Source organism: Silurus meridionalis, chromosome 19 (genome assembly GCF_014805685.1).
Source record: "Silurus meridionalis isolate SWU-2019-XX chromosome 19, ASM1480568v1, whole genome shotgun sequence".
Lineage (NCBI taxonomy): Eukaryota > Metazoa > Chordata > Actinopteri > Siluriformes > Siluridae > Silurus > Silurus meridionalis.
The window spans coordinates 1,456,145-1,480,207 of NC_060902.1; the positions used below are offsets into that span (position 1 = coordinate 1,456,145).

General features: G+C 40.0%; 1 protein-coding gene across 3 annotated transcripts in view; it reads right to left on the reverse strand.

Annotated features, from left to right (window-relative positions):
* The window catches only part of pax7a (paired box 7a), an 88,923-nt gene that overhangs the window by 9,531 nt on the left and 55,329 nt on the right, over positions 1 to 24,063 (reverse strand). For all 3 annotated transcript variants that reach the window (XM_046875232.1, XM_046875231.1, XM_046875230.1), the window contains exons 5-7: positions 19,301 to 19,500; positions 9,445 to 9,610; positions 9,169 to 9,365 (exon numbers count right to left, since the gene is read on the reverse strand). In XM_046875232.1, coding sequence (XP_046731188.1) covers positions 9,169 to 9,365; positions 9,445 to 9,610; positions 19,301 to 19,500 — 563 coding nt within the window. The remainder of the gene's footprint in view (positions 1 to 9,168; positions 9,366 to 9,444; positions 9,611 to 19,300; positions 19,501 to 24,063) is intronic.

The window sequence follows — 24,063 nt, forward strand, 5'->3', positions numbered from 1 at the left end:
AAGCAGGATCAATTACAGTGCGAGCTGATGCTTTTTTTTTTAAAACAGACGTGGCAACAATCTCTCAACCAATCAGAAAGCAGAAACAAAAAACGTATAAAAAAATTATTTGTAAAAATGTTAAATTTTTCGTTTTTTTGTAAAAAAAATTTTTTTTTGTCCCGATTTGTCGTATTTGTTGTTTATTTCTTACCGATTCGAATAAAATAGGGGGCGTGGTTGTGGGCGTGTCTATAAGAAACCTGTTCTTATGATAATATTAAACAGTAATATTTTTGTTTCTGTTTTTTTTTTTTAAGAAATAATCTTTTTTTTTTTTTTTTTAAATAACATCAACTATCCCACATTTAACGCCTGCAGTACAGACCTTCTGTTAGCGTGTAAGGTTAAAGTGTGTGTGTGTGTGTGTGTGTGTGTATGTGCGTGCATGTGTGTGTGTGTGTGTGTGTGTGTGTGAACGAGAGACAGAAGATGAGAAAACTGGAGAACTGGAAGTTAATGTGTCTTCTATTGGAGAGAGATTGCAGAGCTCATGGAGCACAATCCTCTTCTCCGCTCCTGATATGCTCGAGTGACTGCGGGATGGATTCAGCCACCAGGAACAGGAGCTCTTACACACACACACACACACACACACACACACACACACACACACACACACACGTCACTTTTCAGAAATTAAACGGCACATTTTGCGATTCCGGATGAATGCTTTCCACATGGCTATGGTGAAAAGAGAGAAGGAGAGAGAGAGAGAGGAACCGAGGAGGAACCCGAGTGGTGGGGGTTTTGTTTGCTAAAGACAGCAGGGGGGCGTCCCGGTGAAAAATGTCAGGTCAAATTATTCTTGACAGTGTTAATATCTGCACCTCATCGCCATAATCACATGTAAATAAATAGTGAAATGGCTCTCAGCTGGAGGCGAGGAGCAGAGGGACGCTTCCAGATGAGCACCGTGGCCTACACACACACACACACACACACACACACACGCAGGAGTGAGCGCATCAATTTATCTTATCTACCCACACTGTACGGCCAAAAGTATTGGGACACCCGACTTTTCCACCCGCATGTGGTTCTTCCTCAAACTGTTCCAACAAAGCTGAAGGCACACACCTGTATAAGTGTGTGTAGAATGAAATGTTGCCTTCGCTTGAACTAGGAGACCCAAACCTGTTACAGCATCACAATACCCCTGTACACAAATCCAACTCCATGAAGATCTGCATTCCATGGGTTGGATTTGGTGGAAGATCTCCTGCTATAAACATGAAACGTGCTGACTGCACCCCAGTCCTCACCTTCTCACCTTCTCACCCTCTCACCTACATCACTACCTGACTTTACTAACACCCTTATAGCTAAATGAATCTCCACAAAATCTAGTGGAACATCTTCTCAGTGGAGTGGAGGTTATTATAACATCAAACAGGAACTGAATGTGCTTAAAAGCACATATCAATTTTACATGTAGTCTCAATAATATACTGTAACCAGCTGTACTTTTCCTTTATTGTACTTTTTCTTTTTTTACCATCTTCTGTACCTTCTTGCTCCTTGTACATGTAGATGAAGAAGAACCATGCACATTAGCTAGATTTCAGTTTCCAGTACTGTATTGTATTGTGTATATATATATATATATATATATATATATATATATATATATATATATATATATATATATATATATACAGTATATATAGTGTATATAGTTTATATAGTATAGTACAGTATATATAGTATACACATTGTGCAAAGGTGCTCATCATGCTTACTCATCTGTATGTACAATGTGTGAGAAGGTACAGAAGATACATATACCTCAGTCAGACATGAAAAATTACACCTTCACCTCAGGCAGTTCAAAAAATCCTTACACAAAATTTCTTACACTTCTAACATCATTACAATGTGGTGGTCAGGGGAGAGAATTCCCATTACATCACTGACTGATGAAACTCCAGAAAAACCCACAGTATGACCCAATATTTCCAACCAAACCCGATTGTGAAAAAATTGGATTCTATGACTTATGCGTCACTGTTTGGAACTAATGCACATACGTTTATCGGACTCAGTACGGTGGCTAGGAACAGTTTTCCATGTTTTCAGGGAAATAAATGCTGAGTAAATGTATATTGGAGCGTTTACACCTGAAGGGGGCGTGGCCTAGAAAACTGGATCAGTATAGTAAATGGAAAAAAGTGTAAAACAACATGAAAAAAATTGTGTGTGTGTGTGTGTGTGTGTGTGTGTGTGTGTGTGTGTGTGTGTGTGTGTGTGTAATAAGTGGAATTCATAATAAGAATTGGATACCTAGAATGGATGTGGTCTTGTAAAGTGTACATGTGTGTTGCTATTTAATTCATGTTTATTTGTATTGCGCTTTTAACACTAAACGTTGTCTCAGAGCAGCTTTACACAGATAATGTGGAGATAAAAATTTATAAGATGTTCTTTATAAAAATAAGTTTGTCCCTGCTAGTGGCGACTGAGACAAGAAAAAACTTCCTAAAATGGAATAAGGAAGAAACCTTTAGAGGAACCAGAATCGAGAAGGACCTCATCATCTGGTTGGACAAACACCCTGTGTTTGTGTATATATTTTGGCTCTGACAGTTCCTCAGCCTCAGCTACATCACTCCAGTTTTGTTTACTCGTCCTGTGAGCTTGATATCTGACCCCGTCCATGTCCAGTCATGTGCATTAAAATACATTTGTTTAATGTTATAATATTCACAGGATAATTTGTAATTCTATTAAACACTATACTGATCCCTGAAATCCCCTGAAATCCTCATCAACCCTCTTTCATTTGTGAGTTTTATGGGTATCTGAAGGCACCCATATTAGATATCCGAGGAAAAAAAACTCTGAGGGTTTTGGGGGATTTCTGCCCCAGTGGGGCGCCGGTGGGCATTAGAGAGTGTGTGTGTGTGTGTGTGTGTGTGTGTGTGTGTGTGTGTGTGTGTGTAAGCGAGTCCGACCCTGTCGCGGTATTAATCACATCCACGCACCTGTCACACTGGCATGTGGAACTAACAGGAAGCATGTTGGAGAAAGTGACGACGCCCGAACGGCTGCAGTGAGCAGCAGGTTCACCCACGACCCCATGACCTCCTGACCCACTCAACCTGTGGATCTGAGGGACAAAAGCCAAGCCTGGATGGAGGTGTCTAAATACCATCACACACACACACACACACACACACACACACAATCTCCTAGGATTTGGCCAAATGTATGTCTGCGTGTTTCTGGGAGAAAAATGCAAAAATCACATTCCCTTACATTCACCAGAAACAGCGACTCACATTCACTCACATTCTCCACATCTTTCTTTTTCTTTCTCTCAGTCTTTCTCTCGCTCTATTTCCCACCAGACACACAAACAGACTGGAATTTAATTGCATTTTATTGTCTTTAATCTACTGTTATATCATAGTACATGGTAAGAGCGAGTGAGAAAGAGATACTGAGAGATCCAAGGAGAGAGAGAGACTAACAAAAAGATGGAGAGACAAAAAAAGAGAAAGAAAAACAGAGAGGGAGATGGAGAGAGATGAACGAACATAAACAAATATAAACATAAAGACAGAGAGAGAGAAGTAAATGGGACTCCAGATGACCTTTTTAACCTTCCAGATTTTTACAGATTGTAAATCAGAACATTTCCGGATCCGAACCTCAGGTTTCCTCTTCGAGTTTTTATTTCCAGCTTCGTTCTCATCTTCAGCAAATCCCCTGAACTTTCGAATAGATTTTGTGGAAATCAGAAGAACCCCCAACAGAACCGACAACTGGGGGGTAAAAGTTTTGGCGCCTCTGGTTCATTTGGAAAAACCCCAACAGATTTCCTGGCAGAGGATTTTCCTTCTCAAGCCTCTTATGTGTCTTTTCCCACCAAAAACAGAACCAGGATCGGATTTAATGTAATTATTAAAATAAAAACACCCCTCTGTTAGCGCACACACACACACACACACACACACGAGAAGTGTGTACAGGGTGGTATAAATACAGATATGTGCTTTGAGAGCAGGCCAGCTGACACCGTGCCCAAGCTGCAGCTTATAATAATGCCCAAGTGTGTGTGTATGTGTGTGTGTGTGTGTGTGTGTGTGTGTGTGTGTGTGTGTGTGCTCATTTATATGCAGGAGAAACAGAGGTCTTGTTGAAAGTTAGTGAGAACCCTGTGAGACGGAAGCAGGGAGAATGCGAGCTCATTAGATGAGTGTTCTTTTCAGCACGTGGCTGCAGTGTAGACGAGGACGAGGACGAGGTTTCAGACGGAGAGACGGAGCGTCTTACGTCCCTTATCTCAGTCAGACAGTTGTGGAGGGCTGGAGAGCGGCGGTGGTGAGAGCAGCTAGAGAACGAGCAGGCTGAGCGGGCACACACACACACACACACACAGGCCTGGGGACACGGATCAAAGAGTATAAGAAGTGTAAGGAGTGTGTGCATGGAGTCTTCTTCACGTTCGCTCTTCACCCTGCCTCGCTCACACGTCCAGAATTCCTCTCGCCTCTGAGATCCTCGAGGTGTTGGTGAAGGGACTACAGACCTGTTGATTGATGCTGATGTTGAGGATCGAAACTGAAAGGCCGCAATTGCAGAGTAAAAAAAAAGGATTTCTATTTTAAAACTAGTTGAATTGACTCTTCATCTTCGTATAGTTTTATATGGTATTGTATCGTTTTATATTGTATCGTATCGTATAGTCATATTGTATCGCATTTGTCATATCGTATCATTTCATACAGTTTTATATTGTACTGTATTTTTCATATCGTATCGTATAGTGTCATATTGTATTACATCATTTCGTATCATATTGTAGTTACCTATGTCATATGGCATCGTTTTATAATGTATTGTATCATATCACGTATTGTATGGATCATAGATCACATTGTATCATATCGTATCATATTGTATCATATTTCATATCGATCATATCATATACTTTATTATTATATTGCTTCATATTGCATAATGAAATTTTATATTGTATCATTGCTTTTGAATCTTTTTATACGCCATTAGTTTCAATTAATGTTAACATTTCTACAGGTTTGTAATAATTGCTTAAAATTACACCTTCGCTTGATGTCTTCACTGCAAGTATGAGACTTGCGAATCTCCACACGTCCGCACAAAGAGAAATGTCTTCTACTGCAAAGAAGGAAGGTTAAATAAAATTCTTGCTATTTTTCTGATCTGTGCTTTCCCTATTGACCCGTGGCCATTTTCTTCCTTCCAACACCTGCTGTGCTCCAAAATGAAAAAAAACCCTCTGACTCGGTCAGGCACGGCTTAATGGATCTCATTTTGACATGGCGATGCTCTCCAAGTTCCACCTCCTGACTTCCTGTGAGTGGTAGCGAGGACGAGCGCCAGCCACCGAGCGGCGATGAGTTTTCTGCCCGGTCCGTAATGAGAAAATGTAGTGTGTCTGTGTGGGTTATGGGATTGCAAAGGTGACTGCGATGCCTGTCCTGAGATCAGCAGGGATCCATTACCACGGAGCACTCGGTCACCGTAACCCATTTGCCAGGAATGACAACATTTTGTCCATTTTTTTTTACCAGCCATGAGCAGAAATGGCTTGTCTCCACCAAACATATGTTCAATAAAGCACTGTTTTACATGCAGGAAAAGAGAAGATCTTTTTTTTAAAGGAGTGAACTATGGGTTAAAGCTTCTAGCGTAACATAGATCCTCACACTCTCTCTGATTTTGACCTCCAATTCATTTAAATAAACTACAAACTCTGACTTCTTTAAACATGTACACGACGTGGCTAAAAGTTTGTAGACACCTGAGCATAAGATTGGTATTTGCTTTTTCCTGAACATCTAATTCCACCTTCAGTCCCCATTTCCTGTAATAATAAACTCCACTCTTCTGGGAAGATGTTCCACTAGATTTATGTGGAGATTCATTCATCCACAAGGCTGTTAGTAAAGTCAGGTGCTGATGTAGGTGAGGTGAGGAGGCCTGGACTCCACATTCATCACAAATAGGGTTGGAGCTCTATAGCAGGAGATCTTCTATTCATCAGGAGCATGTGATTAGACTTGTGCTCTCTCCATGGGTTCTCATTTATTGCTCTTGATGTTCCCACATCAGAGTGGTGAGGAACAGTAAGTTCTTCTGCACTGTTCACATGGAGTGAAGGAAACGTTTCTTGGTAAAGTACATATGACTTTGTCATTTCTTTGTTTTTTCTTCACATTATTTTAGACTTTTCTAAATGAAGTCTCCTGTGATATGAAAGTGAGAGATATTTTCTGCTGGGAGAAGCTTCACCACAAACAGTCCTTTATTATAAAAAAAACACTGCTGGAATGGCAGGCATCCTCTCACCATCTTCAAGTCTTTGCCCAGATTGAGCTCTGCAGTTGTTTAGGAAGCTGAAAGAGATCCCCAGCGTCAGGGCGGATATGGAGATGTGGAGATGTGGAGAAGTGGCGATGTGGAGCTGAGCGCTAAGTGACTGCAGCAGATGCTGGTGTGCAGTAGGGATTCCTGGGTTCGCTCCGAGGGTTTCGTGTGAAAGTGCTGGCAGCTTCAGAGCACAGACTCTGAGCTGAGCCTGAACTCTGGTCTTGCTGTCAGGATGGACATATATCTCCAGCCCAACCAGAGCCTAATGGCTCTACCACATGGCTGAGATATTTAGCCGCTCCTTCTCGTCCTCTTCCTCACACCTCTTAACAGTTTTCAAAGATACAATGGCAGAAAAGCTGATTGGTTTAATACTACAGAATTCTCATGGAGAATTACAGGAGCTCACACAGGGGCAGGTTTATGACTTTAACCCATACTGTAACCCCAAAAGTGTTAGGATCGCTGACTTTTCCAGCCAACTCTGGATGCATAAACAGAACATTTCTCTTCACTTGTACTACGAGACCCAAACTTGCTCCAGCATGATATTTGTGCACAAAGCCAGCTCCATGAAGATCTGCTTTCCATTCGTTGTATTTGGTGGAAGATCTCCTGCTATAGAGCTCCAACCCTATTTAACGTGGATGAATGTGAACGCACATAACTAAATTTATTTATTTAGTTAGTTAGTTAGTTAGTTAGTTAGTTAAAAATGGGCAATAACATACTTTTGTTTGTCCTTTTTAAAATTATTTTATTTCTTTTTATTTAATTTATCCTTAATACAAATGTGCACCTGGAAGCTTCTGTCACCAAAACAAATTATTTATAGGAAAAAAAATTAAAATTCTGATTCTGATTCTAATGTTTATTTTATTTATTTAATATATTTTATTATTATAATTTTATTTTATTTTTTTATAATTTTTATGCGTGGAAAGCACTTTGCCTTGCAACTTTTAAAGGCTCTATATAAAAATAAAGATTATTATTTTCTTTTGAATTAATTAAAACATTTTCAGTAACAATTTAAAACCTGTAGGCACTTAATTTCTTTTTTAAATTAATTTCTAATTTCTTTTTTAATCCAGAAAGCTGAATTCCTAATCCATAGCATTAACCAGGAAAAATGTATTATGTAGTGCTGAGAGGAACTCGGAAGCCTGGGTATAAAAAAGTGTGAGAATGTGAATGTGTGTGTGTGTGTGTGTGTGTGTGTGTGTGTGTGTGTGTGTGTGTGTGTGTGTGTGAGAGAGAGAGAGATCTGTGGCATTTACTTAGGTTGAGCACAAGCGCATTAGTGCTTAAAACCTCTGTGCTATGATTAAGAATCACACACACGGCGAAGAGCCTGTGTTATCCTTCTGCAACGGAAAAGCTCTTTTTTGTCATCAAATCCTTCATTCCTTCTTCTCAGGAAGGAGAGAGAGAGAGAGAGAGAGAGAGAGAGAGAGAGCTAATACCACAAAATGTTCTCCAATCTGCTTTGAGAAAAAAAAAAGAACGAGAAAAACCCTCTGAATAAAACGTGTGAATGAGGGTAATTGTGGACAAATGTAGCATTGAAATTCATTTTCAACTCTTTACACACCATTTCAATCGTATTTTCTGCTTGTTAGCTACATCCTGTTGGTGAGGGTCAGTCAGACTGGCCGGTATTGATGGGTAATTGTGTATAATTCACTCTTCGTTTGCGTCAATACGCATCGTTTTTCATTGCTCTGTCCGTCCAGATGTTCGTTCGTAACACTGATGATCCACACCTGGGCGTGATCAACCACACGGACACACAGCAAAGTGTGTAGTGTATGTAATCACACATTTAGGACACACAAACATCAAATCCCATTCAGTTCTTCTCTAAAACGGAAAATGCTTCAAGAACATATCATGTTACTACAACCCCCCCTGAGACATTAACAATGTTTCCAGGAACCTATCCATTTATCCATCCATCCATCCATCCATCCATCCATCCATCCATTGACCCACCCATTTATCCATCCATCCATCCATTGACCCACTCATCCATCCATCCATCCATCCATCCATCCATCCATCCATCCATCCATCCATCCATCCTTTCCAGCAGGTTTTCAAGACAAGACAAAAAAACGGCTTATTATTTATGGGAAACCACAACACATGAACATCTCATTGGAGACTCCAAATCCAAAAAAAAGTACAAAAACCATAATCCTTACAGAAAACCTCACCACACTGAGGATCACATTAAAGCGTCCATTGTAAGATATCAGAATGATTCATATCAACCTGCTGCACTTCTCTCAGAGCTGCACCTCCTGGTCAACACCTTCTGACCAATCAGAATGTTGTAGAGTGTAGATTGTATAAAATTGGGACATGATGTTCAGAACCCTTTTGGTGAAACACTTTGGCAACTGGTTTATACTAATGGAGAAGAAATTCTTTAAAGGTGCAGTATGTTAATTTTTTTAAGTGTTTCTACACCTGTAATAACTTTTAAAAGATATTGTAAAAAATATACATCTCACGCTAATCACACGCTACGGTCATAGAATAGATCTTACTAGTTGCTTCAATTTGACAATTTTCAGGCCCATAAAATAAAAAATTTACCCTCATTTTTTCACAAAATGCAAGTTTTATGAAGTCCATTAGATGAAAAAAGGCCAGTTAATGTTTTATTCCAATTGCAGTTCAAATCTCAGACAGCAGAGGGCTGTAAATATTACACACTGCCCCTTTAACATTCCTGAAGATCATGATAAAGTTGTTTCTAACCTGAGGGGAAAGCCCGTTGCTGACCGGGTTCATGTGGTTGCTCGGAGCTGAGGGAGTCATGAAGGTGTCCGAGTAGCTGGAGAAGGTGTGGCGATTAGACGAGAGGCCGTAGGCGGAGCCAGTGTCGGCTGAGAGCCCCCCCTGGTGCATGGAGGAGGGTGGGAGCGGCTGGGGTCGATGCAGTGTGCTACTTCCATCTACAATGCAAACGCACACAGCATTAGAACTGTCAATTAAAGCTACAGATTCATTATCCAGCATGTGATTGGTTCTTACCCTGTGAGAGGGTGGTGCTAGGATAGGTGGTCTCAGGAAGCTGATAGGCTGGTAGGGTGGGCATTCCGGTAGGAGGAAACCCTCCAGGTAACAGGTGATTAAACGCTGCAAGCTGATTGGCTCCTGCTTGTTTGCGCCATCTGGCTCTTCGGTTACTAAACCACACCTGGTGGGAGAAAAACAGAAAGTTTGTGAAGTACAAAACGAGTTGAATAGTAATGAACTGTGTGAAAACAGCGAGCAACCTGCGGCTGAGGTCTTCACACGCTCGATCCTCTGAGCTGCTTTGCTGCTCATAACATTAGACACAGTGAGAAATAAATATTCATTCTGTCCAGAATTAATAACCCAAATATTTATTGCTCAGACATGAACACACACAGTGGGGAAGACTGCGAGTGTGTCCCTGTGGAGAAGTGTGTGTGTGTCTGTGTGTGTGTGTGTGTGTGTGTGTGTGTGTTTTATTACTCTGTTGTTCCTGCAAAGAGACTGAAGCTGTGCTCTAAACAAAACTCCCTGATATGATCAGCAGATCAGCTGCAGAACACACACTTCCACAACATACACATCTCACCTGCACAAACCCTGAGCTGGAGCTCACATTCCACAACTAACAAACAAACAAACAAACAAACAAACAAACAAACACAATTACAGATAGATAGATAGATAGATAGATAGATAGATAGATAGATAGATAGATAGATAGATAGATAGATAGATAGATAGATAGATAGATGTATAAAGTAAAGGATAGATGGATATATTTAGAGACAGAAAAAGAAAGAAAGAAAGAAAGAAAGAAAGAAAGAAAGAAAGAAAGAAAGAAAGAAAGAAAGAAAGAAAGAAAGAAAGAAGCTTTGTGAGTAAATCATCATCTCCCTCAGAAGCGGCTGATGGTAAATTTACAGATGGTAAAAAAAAAAGTCTTCTGCTTCACGTGAATCTAATTGGAGGAGGTGAAAAGGCGGGGCCTGTATATTGGGCCCCGGCTGCGTTTGGTCGGGGCGAGGCCGGGGCCCCGTGTGCGCCGAAGGTTGAACGACATTGATCTATGCGTCGAACTGACAATTCATCCGCGCTTAATACACTGTCAGCACAGTTCATCTACTGTTGTGTTTGGAACGGCCCGGTCCATTGTTCAGCAGGATGAAAGCACGGGACAAAGAACTCTCAATACAGCGGACCGAACACTGGCCACAAAGAGGGGGGCGTCCCTTTTTAAACAGCCCTTTAAGAGTTCCACTTTCATGGTATGCACACAAGGACACACTCTATTCGGAGGCACTGGAAGCGCAGACACACTCGACAAAACACACATGCACAGACACACACCCCTTTCTTGCCCACCCCTCCCCCACCCCCCTTTTCCCAAAGTGGTATTTATATTGTCTGTGTGCAAAACTGTCAGGTTGCTAGCAGCTAGCGTCTCATTCAAATCGGCTTCAATGGATCTTTAGCGTTTGATTCGACCAAAGATGACTCTTACCCATCTGTCAAGTGTTCGCTCTAAACCCCCTTTTTTTCCTTTAGTCTTTAGTCGCAGAAAGCGACGCCCACCCCTCCCCCAACTTTCAGACTATAAAGCATCCGAGGGGGCCCTTTAACTAGGACCTGAGCATTAATCCATGCCGCTCCGGCAGGAAAAAAAACAGCAAAAAGTCGCCCTCATGTCATCCGCAGGCTCCATTAAAGAGCTCTGGAGCTTAAGTAGGAGCAGGAACCAGTGCCAAGACTTAAACCGATCTCCTACTGAGGTTGGATAAACAGGTCTCATCGCCCGGGGACATGAAAACTGGGATACACCACTTCCTTTACTTAAATAGCAGCAAGGTCACATGACCTATGATCCGGGACCCTACTTTTGACCCTGTGGGTCTTTCAACTCCACAGCAATTGTGTGCCTTTTTCATCCAACACAGTGTGAAGTCATGACTGTGAGGATGAATCCTAAAGAAGAAGATTTTTGAAGGATACTGTAGATCCTGCACTTGATGTCGAAAATCCTGAGGTACATGGTGAAGTACTGGAATTTCGATCTTCATCTCCCTTCAAAAAACGCAAATGCAGAATAACTAAAAACCTCTAAACATGTCTGTGTTCGTTCATGTGTGTGTGTGTGTATTCCATCTGGGTCCAGGCCACACCAGCTGCATTTCTCAGTTGGATTTAAGGCTCTGGAACCTGATCACAAAGTCACCTTGGACAGTCCCAGTTTTCTTTCTCCACTCCACAATCCAGTCTAATTCCTCCACAGAGACCCTTCTCATCCTTTATAAGCATTTCTTGTCTACTGAGACCGATGATTCGGTGCTTTATGAAGGACAACACATTCTGAGACATGTAAAAAACAAATTGTGGAAATTTTGGAACTAGGAGTTTTTGACCCTTGGGTGTGGGCAGTTGTTTGGAACCAGTGTGAACTCGTTTTGAACCCCTTACCATTAAATATAATGGAGTAGTAAAGTGGTGCTCAACGAGCGTTCACTTTTTTATAAGAATGGTGATCATGTGAGTGGTGCACAAAGGGAATTTCCAGTTTGGACGTCATCATGAGTGCATCCACTGCATTTAGAAGAAACAGCTTGAACATGGTGCTGTGAAAGCGAGCGGCGAGGGCTCCTCACGATGGCAGCTCGATATTCAGCCTCAATATTCTCTCCTGTGTGGGCGTTTAACACCAAAGTTCTCTTTGTGCAGCACTCACACTGGCACCATTATAGAAAGGGGTTCAAAATGAGCTTGCACATGTTCAAAACAATTGATACCCAGGGTCGAAAACCCTCCAAAATTTCTCCTTTTCCTGCACCACCCTGTATCTAAATCAATAACGTGTTCATCATTTAACTCGCTGACTTACATACACAAACACCCACAAAATGGCTGTTAATAAAACAATGGCGACTAAACAGAACATTATGCAGTACATTTTCCAATAATGCAGCTCAGCCATTGTAGCGCATCATGACCTCAGAAGTGATGGGAAGATCGGATTTTTATAGAAACTCGGTTCATTTTGTTCATTTGATCAGAAATTAAATAAAATGTTATCAATAATCAGATCCACAAACACGTGTACATACGCCAACCTTGACTGTAGTTCCAATAATAAAGAACTTCACTTCTCATATCTTCTGGATCGTTATTTTGTCATGTGACTCATAATTATTGTAACAACAATGTCAAGATTCATACAAAAAAACTAAACAATCTATTGCATTGTGCAGCATCTATAAGAGTCATGTGACAAAAGAATGAAAGACTCGGACCAGAGGACTCATGAAATGAACTACTAAATCCTGGTTCCTAGATTTTGTGATGTTTTGCTCATGTGCGTCCAGTAGAAAATGGATGAATTACTTTTTGAGACGACTCGTTCTTCTAAATCACATTAAAGACTCGTTCGAAAGGAACAAATCGTTCATGATCCATCACTAGACCACAGTTAGCTTGATCATTTTTCTTGCTACCTGACTTCGTGTACCATCTGTATATTGTGTGTTGTGCCATGTGACATGCAAAGCCAATCAGCAATCAGAACTGTTGCTAGCCCCATCCTTATAAACCATTCATTCCTCTTGGCGGCCATCTTGAAAAGGTTTGGGAAGCCGTTCAGCTGGAATCATTTCTTTCTCTTTGTATTTTCTGGTGGCGACAGGTTTTGCGTTCCTGTTCCTGCTGCGTGCACACGTACTGTTATAAGCAAAGCGGCACTATGTTAATTAACGCAGGGAGGATGCAGAGGGATTAGCGTGATAAGTATCACAGAATACAGAGCGACTGAAAGCGAGTCATTTAAATTGCAATAATAGGAAACTGTTCGAAACATTCTCACGGATGCGCTGCAACAAATTTGCTCGTCTGCAATCTGCACAAAATCCTTTTTATTCTTTTATAGAACATAAGCTCAGACTCGGAGGAACGAGGGGCTTGTCTGTCGGGCTGGGTGGGATTTCTGCACAAAACTTACTCTAATAAATCCTGGATCGCCTCTCAATACGACTATTACAGCAGATCATGCTAATGCTGAATTTCTTATTTTTCCACAGCGTTCACGAGGTCTGGTACAAGCAACAAAATAAAGTCCTCTCTCTAAGTGAGCTGCTAGCATAAAGACAGATGCTAACCACGTCTTGCCAAATTGATTTGTACGGCTTGTAAAAAAGGCGATGCTTATAGCTTATTAGATTCTACCTTTAATAGCGTCATGCGCCATTAAGTCTGATAAGAGACTCTGTGAGACGGCTGCGAACACGTAAAATACGTGTCAATTTAAAAAAAGGTGGAAGAGAACCTTTTTTCGTTCTTGTTTGTGTTTCCTATTGAATGTCTAACCTGGCAAAGCTAGAGCAACAAGCATCTCTTTCTCATCTCCCTCTCTGGGAAGCGAGAACCTGGCTGTTAGATCTCCAGCTCAGCACAAGACCAGAGAGTCCGTCACGCCAGCATGGAACTGATACGGATCCGATCCCGCAATCTATCAACCGGGGTGATAAAACTAAACCAGGGGCTTGTGATGAAGACGGATGGGATGAGGAGCCTCGTGGGAGAGGTCTGGAAGAGGATCTGACTTTGGAGATTGTGCTTGAGGGTAATCTCAGACGTCAGATCTCATCGCTTTTTAACATTTAAGCAGAGCTGTTCGACAGCTCCAAAGTCATGGGACATGAAGAACAAAGAGTTTTGTCTTGTTTGGGGAAGGTGTATTAGTGTGTGTCTGCGTGCTAGCTGCCACAGCGCCACTCAAATTTATTTTTATTACAATTCCTCATGTTGATCGTTATTCCGCATATTTTGTGATGTGATATGTACGACTGTCACTAATAATAATAATATAAAACCACTTTGTCAGGCAAGTTTCTTGAGTCGTGTTTTGTAAGTGCTTTGATATATTTTCTGGTCTATCCTATAATAATAATGAAAACAATAATAACAATAATAATAAAAATAATTAAATAATTAAATAAATAAAAAAAAAATAAAAAAAAAAAAAATAATAATAATTAATAATTAATAAAAAAATAATAATAATGATAACAATAATATAATAATAATAATAATAAAGTAATAAAATGAAAATATATAAATATATATTGTATAGTTATCTATATATCTATAGGTTAGATGTGTTTTTTTTTCTTTTCTTATTTTTTTTATTATTATTGTAAAAAAAACAGCTTGTCATTCAAAAAAATGGTAAAGTAAATCTCATTATTTTAAGAAAAAATTTCATTATTATTATTTTTTAATCTCATTATTATTATTTTTTTTTACTTATGTGAAGTTTTATACACAATTATTACCAGTCGTATACACTGGATTTAAATCCATAATAACAAGCTGCTTTTCTCCTAATAACCTGATTTTTCCGAAAATTCCACGATACATTTCATGGAATAACGAGATGCTGATGGATATTTTCTTTCTCATGGCAGTTGTGAGATTTTGCTGAATCATCGGTTGCTTGTTTATTAGTGAACACCTTATTTTCTCAGTCTCGAACGTGATATAATAAAACGACTTCCACAAATCTGCTGTTGTTCACCGTGTGCTTGAGAAAAGACGATGAAGAGAACAGCAGCTTGGAGCAGATGAAGAAGAAGTTGGTGAGGAACCCTGTCCTGTCCCCTGTCCCACACCACGAACCCTCAACTTTAATCTCACTAAACTGCCATTTGATGGATGGGTTTCCACAGCTGTCTACGAGCAGGTCAACAGCGCTGCCAAAGGCCTGTCTATTATCCTCCATACCCTACAGAGAGCCAAAAAAATAATAAATGCTCATAGACGTTTTCATTCTCATTGCCAGAAACTTGCATTAGAACATTATAGGAGTGAATCTGGGACACTTTAGGAAGAAGGTCTCCGGTAGTTTTTTTTACTGAGAACAGTCAACTCCTGCTTGGGATTTTTCTGTAACTCTGTAATTCTTTACTCATAGATCCTCCAGAAGCGTTTTTTTTCCTTCTCATTTCTTTTGAATTCCGTCCAATAAAGCAGCTGAAATGAAGCGCCTGTGATCATTCCAGCAGATCTGCGCAGATAGACTGAATCTAATCCAGTGACAAAAAACCACACATGACATGAGGAAGAGAAACAAATACAGGATGTCCACAAATGCCCCCATAGTCCACTCTCAGGCTCTTCCCCCAGGCCACTGTCTGAACAACACTCAAGACCTCTGGCGATTATTTACTCTGGTTAACTACAGTCGCTTTCTGTGAGTGACCTTTTTAAGGTAATTGAGTTTGAAATGACCTTTGGAGATTTTCAAAGTGTTTCAAAATTAGATCAGGAGGAGAAAACTTCATTAACGAATTTTATCCGCTCAGCTCAGCTCTTCACATGACATCCTGTAAGCGGCATTATTCTCCGAGACCAGGATGGCACAAAAAGAATGCTTTTCAAAACGTGTACAGTTTTTTTTATTCTGAAACTCCTGAATCCAGAACACTTTCTAAGTGAGGATTAATACGGACATTAAATGGACATTTGGTGTTGATGAGAACGGGTTCGCTTTGGAATCTGGTCCCCCTCAATGTTTATTCCTCATAAAGTCAGTCTCAGGAAGTTTTTTCCATGCCACAGTCACCACTGGTTTATCTCTAAAAAAGCTGCTTTGAGACAATGTTCACTGTTAAAAACAATCTATAAATAAATATGAAACCAACCTTCTAAACACCTCAACATCTCTGCATCATAGTGTTGTTTAGAGAATATAAATTTGTGGTGATCCAGAGCTAGGTGAGTGTTTATACGGGTGTAAAACTTAATACCCTGTGTTGGATTACAGGTGTTTATAAGCAGCATATTCATTTAGACTGACCTGACAAGTGCAAACTACCTGCGTGTTCAACGCTCTGCATTCACACCTGAACTTCCAGCCAATCACAATCCACTATTCACACCTGAACTCCTTCCAGCCAATCACAATCCACTATTTACATCTGAACTCCTTCCAGCCAATCACAATCCACTATTCACACCTGAACTTCTTCCAGCCAATCACAATCCACTATTCACACCTGAACTTCCAGCCAATCACAATCCACTATTTACATCTGAACTCCTTCCAGCCAATCACAATCCACTATTCACACCTGAACTTCTTCCAGCCAATCACAATCCACTATTCACACCTGAACTTCCAGCCAATCACAATCCACTATTCACACCTGAACTCCTTCCAGCCAATCACAATCCACTATTCACGCCTGAACACCTTCCAGCCAATCACAATCCACTATTCACACCTGAACTCCTTCCAGCCAATCACAATCCACTATTCACGCCTGAACTCCTTCCAGCCAATCACAATCCACTATTTACATCTGAACTCCTTCCAGCCAATTACAATCCACTATTCACACCTGAACTTCTTCCAGCCAATCACAATCCACTATTCACACCTGAACTCCTTCCAGCAAATCACAATCCACTATTCACACCTGAACTCCTTCCAGCCAATCACAATCCACTATTTACATCTGAACTCCTTCCAGCCAATCACAATCCACTATTCACACCTGAACTCCTTCCAGCAAATCACAATCCACTATTCACACCTGAACTCCTTCCAGCCAATCACAATCCACTATTCACACCTGAACTCCTTCCAGCAAATCACAATCCACTATTCACACCTGAACTCCTTCCAGCCAATCACAATCCACTATTCACACCTGAACTCCTTCCAGCCAATCACAATCCACTATTCACACCTGAACTCTTCCAGCCAATCACAATCCACTATTCACCTGAACTTCCAGCCAATCACAATCCACTATTCACACCTGAACTCCTTCCAGCCAATCACAATCCACTATTCACGCCTGAACACCTTCCAGCCAATCACAATCCACTATTCACACCTGAACTTCTTCCAGCCAATCACAATCCACTATTCACACCTGAACTTCTTCCAGCCAATCACAATCCACTATTCACACCTGAACTCCTTCCAGCTAATCACAATCCACTATTCACACCTGAACTCCTTACAGCCAATCACAATCCACTATTCACACCTGAACTTCTTCCAGCCAATCACAATCCACTATTCACACCTGAACTTCTTCCAGCCAATCACAATCCACTATTCACACCTGAACTCCTTCCAGCCAATCACAATCCACTATTCACACCTGAACTCCTTACAGCCAATCACAATCCACTATTCACACCTGAACTTCCAGCCAATCACAATCCACTATTCACACCTGAACTCCTTCCAGCCAATCACAATCCACTATTCACGCCTGAACACCTTCCAGCCAATCACAATCCACTATTTCAGACTGCAGAAAATTTGTGTTTAAACAGCGTATTTCTGTTTCCTCCAGTAACTAAAACTCTCAGGAACAAAGTTGTCTTTGTGATTTTTTTTCACGCTCAGTCATGCACAGTTTTATTTACTGCATCGGCACTTTGGTCAGATCAGAACAGATGTCCCGGAAAAATCCACCATCGATGTACAGAACCTCTGTCCCCTGAGCTCCTATTTGTCTAGAAGCGCATCTTAAAGTGTCAAATCAAGTGAAAAACAGGCGTAGGATAATTCGTCCTCCCACCAGTGAAGAGGTGAGTGTGTAGTGTGTGTAGTGAGTGTGTAGTGTGTGTAGTGAGTGTGTAGTGTGTACACTCGTCAGACATATGTGAAATGTGTTAGTGCGCTTTTCCTTCATCGTGAGCGAGGGTCCACCAATGGCAAAGAGAGCGAGGGATAAAGGAAAGATCAGGTCGTTTTATTCTTTTTTCTTCTTTATAAGCTTTTGATTGATGAATGTTGTTGTAGGGGGGGACAGGAGTCTCCAGGGAGTTTGAGCGATCTCTGATACGTAGCCGGGTTTACAAGCGGCCCGCCGTCTTTTAAGTTGCTACGAGGAGAAATGGAAAGCCTCGAGCAGAGATGAGAACTCATCAGGAATGTGTTTTGTCTCACTTTTCTCGTCTTGTCTGCCCCCCTCCCCCCCCTTTTACTCATCGTCTCAGAGACAACAGCTGCTGCTATAACTCTACTGTATTCGCTTTTTTTTTTTTGCTCCTCCATAAAATCCACAGGGTGGCAAAAGGCTGTCAAAAAAACATCTCAGCCAGTGAGGGGGACGATAATAAATGGGTTCGAGTCTGCTTCATGACTGCTCTGAGTTTTCCGACAGCTCTGGACATCGGAAAATGGAATTCCCATTGGGGTGAAGCATCTAGGCAAACATTTTGGTGAGGATCTCTGTGCTTGTTCATCAGGGGGAGAATTTGGGGAAGATCTCTGGGCTGAGAAAATGGTCAATGGAGCCCCAAACAGACCTTCATACATGATTGAAAAAGAACGATTGTTGGGTTGCGGAGGAACCTTTTGGCTTTTTTCTTGTTTTATAAAGAACCTTTTATTAACTTTTTCTTTTATTTATTTAATTAGTCTAATTAAACCAATTTTTATGAAATTGGTTACGAAAAATAGATGAAAGTTTCAATTCTTTGCTAATATCGTGGTGAAGAATCACATATGGGTGGAAAGTCGGGTGTCCCAATACTTTTGTCCATATAATGTATATTATGGACTGTTAAAACCACTCCAGAGAGCAGGTGGGAAAAAAACTAAAGGATTGAAATAAAAATCAAACATGTTCATGAAGCGAGAAAAGAAGAAGAACAGAAAAAGAATGATTTTGACTTTTTATAAAAAAAAAAAAAATGAGTGTAGTTTATTTTCTTCAGCAATCTGAGAAAACTTGTGAAATCGAATTATTTTTGAATTGGGAGTTTACATGCGTATGATCTGGAACCTGCAGATTAGTACATGTATGAGTGAAACGTGTGTGTGTGTGTGTGTGTGTGTGTGTGTGTGTGTGTGTCTGACCTGTACTCGAGCCTCAGTGAGTTTGGTTCTCTGTGCGAGCTCCTCTCGGGTGTAGATATCAGGGTAGTGTGTCCTCTCGAAGGCTTTCTCCAGCTCCTCCAGCTGCTCGGCGGTAAACGTGGTGCGACTGCGTCTCTGTTTCCTCTTCAGAGGCAGGTCCGGCTCCGACTCCACATCCGAACCCTCGTCTGTGCGATGACCTGTGACGATATTGTTTTATTAAAGATAATGTAACTAACACTAGATAAAGATAATGCAGTGTTAAAACAGAACCTCCTGAACTGTTTCATTCCTCCTATAGGCACACAAGGATTACAGGAAGGACGAGAATTTGACTCAAAGCACCAATTGGTCGTGTCAATCAGACAAAAACATGAACATGATGAACAGGACGTGTGGCTTTGCATGGTTACGTGATGTACAGCTGTTATCACTGAGGGTGTACTCACTTTTGTTGCAGGCATTTTGACAATAATGTATTGAGTTTTTTTGGATGGGCAGTAAATGTGTACTGCTGTACAAACTGCATATTGACTGAAATATATCCAAGTTTCATTGAGAAGATACTGTAATATAGATATATATACACGTATAAGGGGTGTAACGATACACAAAATTCACTAATCAGTTTTTAAGTCACTGTTCGGTTGAGAAATGCAAAACATAATTGCTTGTAATTCTTTTATTATCGCAGTTTATTATTATCAACATTTAAACATTTAAAAATGTTAAACAATTTTAAAGAAAATGGCTGATTGGTTATATAATATATAAAAATTTATTTTAATTTATATAAACGTTTTATAAATCAAATAAATGCAATAAACGTTTTTAGTTTATTGATTAAAGTGGCACAAATTATCAAATAAAATTAAATAAATGAAAACCCCATTTGGGTAATACACATATGTGTGTATATATATATATACACAGTACAGACCAAAAGTTTGGACACACCTTCTCATTCAAAGAGTTTATACATTTTGGAATGGAATCATGGAATTATATTCATAACAAAAAAGTGAACTGAAAATATGTCATATTGTAGGTTCTTTAAAGGAGGCATCAAGAGAATGCCAAGAGTGTGCAAAGCAGTAATCTAAGCAAAAGGTGGCTACTTTGAAGAACCTACAATATGACATATTTTCAGTTCACTTTTTTGTTATGTATATAATTCCACATGTGTTAATTCATAGTTTTGATGCCTTCAGTGTGAATCTACAATTTTCATAGTCATGAAAATAAAGAAAACTCTTTGAATGAGCAGGTGTGTCCAAACTTTTGGTCTGTTCTGTATATATATATATATATATATATATATATATATATATATATATATATATATATATATATATATATGTAAGAGTGTGTGTGTGTGTGTATTTTACATTTAATATTTAGTTTTCTAAAGATATGTTCTACGTAACTATTCTAGTTATTTCCAGCAGACTTTAACAATTGTCGTTCATTCTTTCCATCCTTCATTCATTCACTCCCTCGAAATTGGACTTTTTTTGGATTTTCTCCTTTTAAGAAAAACAAATGGTATTTCTGGTACAGAGTGAGTAGCCACAGTGACACTGCGCTAACTCTAGTTTCGTTTTTTACCCCTGGCATTGTTTTGTTATAAAATGTCTAAATAATAAAAAAAATGTGGAGGTGGAGAATAAACAAATTTGCGATCCGCCGCTTAATGCGTTCCCGAGGAAACTTAGATTTTAACTTTGTTCCGCACGTAAAAAGGACTGCATTTGGTAACCGTGTGTACCGAAAACCCTGTACAGAAATATTTTGTTATGGATACGTGTACCGTTACAACCCTAATATACCATATTCAGTACACAAAAGCTCCTTACGTTACGAACAAGTTACGTTCCGAGCGACCGTTCATAGCATGAATTTGTTCGTAAGTTGTTACTGTATTCATTATTGACTACGAATATCTCCTAATTATGTAAAATAATAAAATATACTAAAACAAATTTAAATAATAAGAATACTGTGTACAATATTTTGTATTAAGTAAAAAAATTTAATTTTTTTTTAAGTTTATTAAGCGTGTATATATATATATATATATTATTCTTTTTTCATTTGTATTATTTTAATTTTATATATATATATAAAATTTCTTTTTTTATAATGAATTAATGAATAATTATCAGAGATGAACAGTTCTTTACCCGCAGCCATTTACACATGAATATGGACATGTATACAAAATGGAAACACAATGAATACAAAAAAACTACCCTTAAAAAAGAAAAAAATGTTGTGTAAAGCCGAGGGAGTGCAATCACAGCAGTATTAATGTTGTGTTATCTTCACACAGAGCCCAGGCTGCACTTCGTATGGGTTTTTATTCATGTGTGGAGTCTTCAGAAGCATAATCCTGCCACTGAGCTGCAGAGGCCTGGGGACAGCGCTGGGAGGGTTATGGTAATCTACACAGGACACCTTGCCGTTCCCTGTCTCTCTCTCTCTCTCTCTCTCTCTCTCTCTCTCTCTCTCTCTCTCTCTCTCTCTCCTTTTCTCCTTCCGCAGTGGCCTGAGGCTAGCTGCTCGCAGGAAAGAGCTTAAAAAAAAAGTACATTTGGTACTATATTACTTCTGAGCCATTCAATTCCCCACCCTTTGTGGTTTGGAGCTGAGGTTCAAAACATATTACAACAAATTGTACATTTAGCCTCTTTTTTTTTCCTTCAGTCTAACGAGAGGACACATTTTGTTCCTTTATGGCTCATAAAACAGAGTTTTTTTGACCAGAATTGCATCATACTGCATTTTTGTCTACATGTTTTTTTTATGGAGGAGGTGAAACTTTAACACAATAAAAAGGTTCACATGTTGTTGTTTTTTATGTTTCTTTTGACAAGTGTCAGAACATCGACAAGACGTGTTGCTCCGGGTTGTGTGGTCTTGCATCATCGCTAAACGAAAAGGGAAAGAAAGAAAAGGAAAAGAAAACGAGGGAGAGGATTGAAAGAGAGGGAGATGGAGAGGATGTGAGCACCTTCCCCCGCAATAACACATCTGTGACAGGAGAAGGCAAATCTGCTTTTGAGAGAGAGAGAGAGTGTGTGTGTGTGTGTGTGTGTGTGTGTGTTCTGCAAGGCTTCAAGCAGCCTGGACCACTTCACAGCATCTTTCTCCTCTCCCGACCAGCATCTGCCAGGAACACTAGATCACTACATCACTGTGCCAGCAGTGTGTGTGTGTGTGTGTGTGTGTGTGTGTGTGTGTGTGTGTCCATCTGTGCATGTACAAGCATGTATTTGGAAATGAACCAGAATCGACAACAAGACCAAGCGAAAAAAAAAAACTGTTAATAAAAAAAAAAGAATGACCAAAAAAACCTGGCTGTGTCTCAATTACAGCTCTGGAGTTTAATTAAACAAGGAATTATGGGATTATATGGAGACTATCATTACAGGCCACTTGAGGAGTCTTCCCCGAACGTCTTTTTTTTGTCTCCCCGATCCAAGGCTCGATGATTCTCAACGGATTACACACGGCCGCAGGACATGAGTCCGCATTCATTAAATCAATTCGTGCGTCTTTTCCAATCTTTTAATAAAGATTGATTTTTCCAAGCACACTCCAGCAAAAAAAACAAAACCAAAACATTACCCTTGAACATACACACAACTCGAATGTGGACATATCTGGGAATATCCCTTTGTTGGTTTTCATGAGGATGTGGCGCAGAGATGTGTTCTGCCTCTAAAGCACCGTGACGACACTCGAGCTCACTGCAGTGGGCTATAGATCGCTTTCCAAAGTCACCTCAGCCTCCTGTGAGGGGTGAGGAGCACGAGGAGGAGGTCCAGAGGGGGCAGGATGGAGAGGGGTGGCTGTGAGCAGCTGTGGTATTTTCACCCTCAGACGCCACATGATTCTGCACCACGATGGCGTGTGTTTAAACTCTTCGGACGTGTCAGTTTGTTAACGTTTTAACACTGCTCTCTAGAATCACTACTTGTTTGGTTTGGAAATGAAACCATAGATATGCAGATGAGATGACATTAAAAATACTCTTGAATGACATATGTGTTTTAGCTCTGCTCCCATTGATTGACCCTGAATGGTCCTGATAGCCCTCCAATTACGAAATAGATAGGGAGCAGAAAAGTGTTCGTAAGTCGATTATTTGTAAGTAGAGAAAAGTGGGACATACGTGTCTCGGTCCCACAATGCCTACCAGCCAGACGTTCTTCTTCTTCTTCTTTTTGAAATTTTTCTTGAATCTTTTTTCTTTTCTTTTTCTTTTTTCTTGTGTTTATTTGTTTGCCCGTGTTCGTGTTCATGTTCGTATCTTGTTCGTAAGTCGGGCGTTTGTAGGTTGGGGACTGACTGTATTCAGTAACCTTCAGATCATTATTAGAGCCTGATGTTCTACTTGAGGGTGAAGGAGGATGACATAGAGGATGATAAACAATATTTCAGGAATATTTTACAAATATTTACCCTTTTAATCAGGGTTTATTTACTTCTTTATTTACTTTTGTTTTTATGGTGACCTCATTTTGACCATATTTTGTATGGATATTATACAGAGAAGAATATAAAGGGTGTGTTGAAGAATTGATCGTGCAAATTCTAATATTTCAGCTTGTTGGAGATGGTATCTCAGTGGTTAAGATTTTGCACTCTGGATCAGAAGGTCATGAGTTTAAATCCCAGCACTACCAAGCTGCCAAATCTTTGCTCTTTAGCGTGGTCCTTAACCCTAAAAAGTGTCTGCCAAAGGCCATAAATGTACT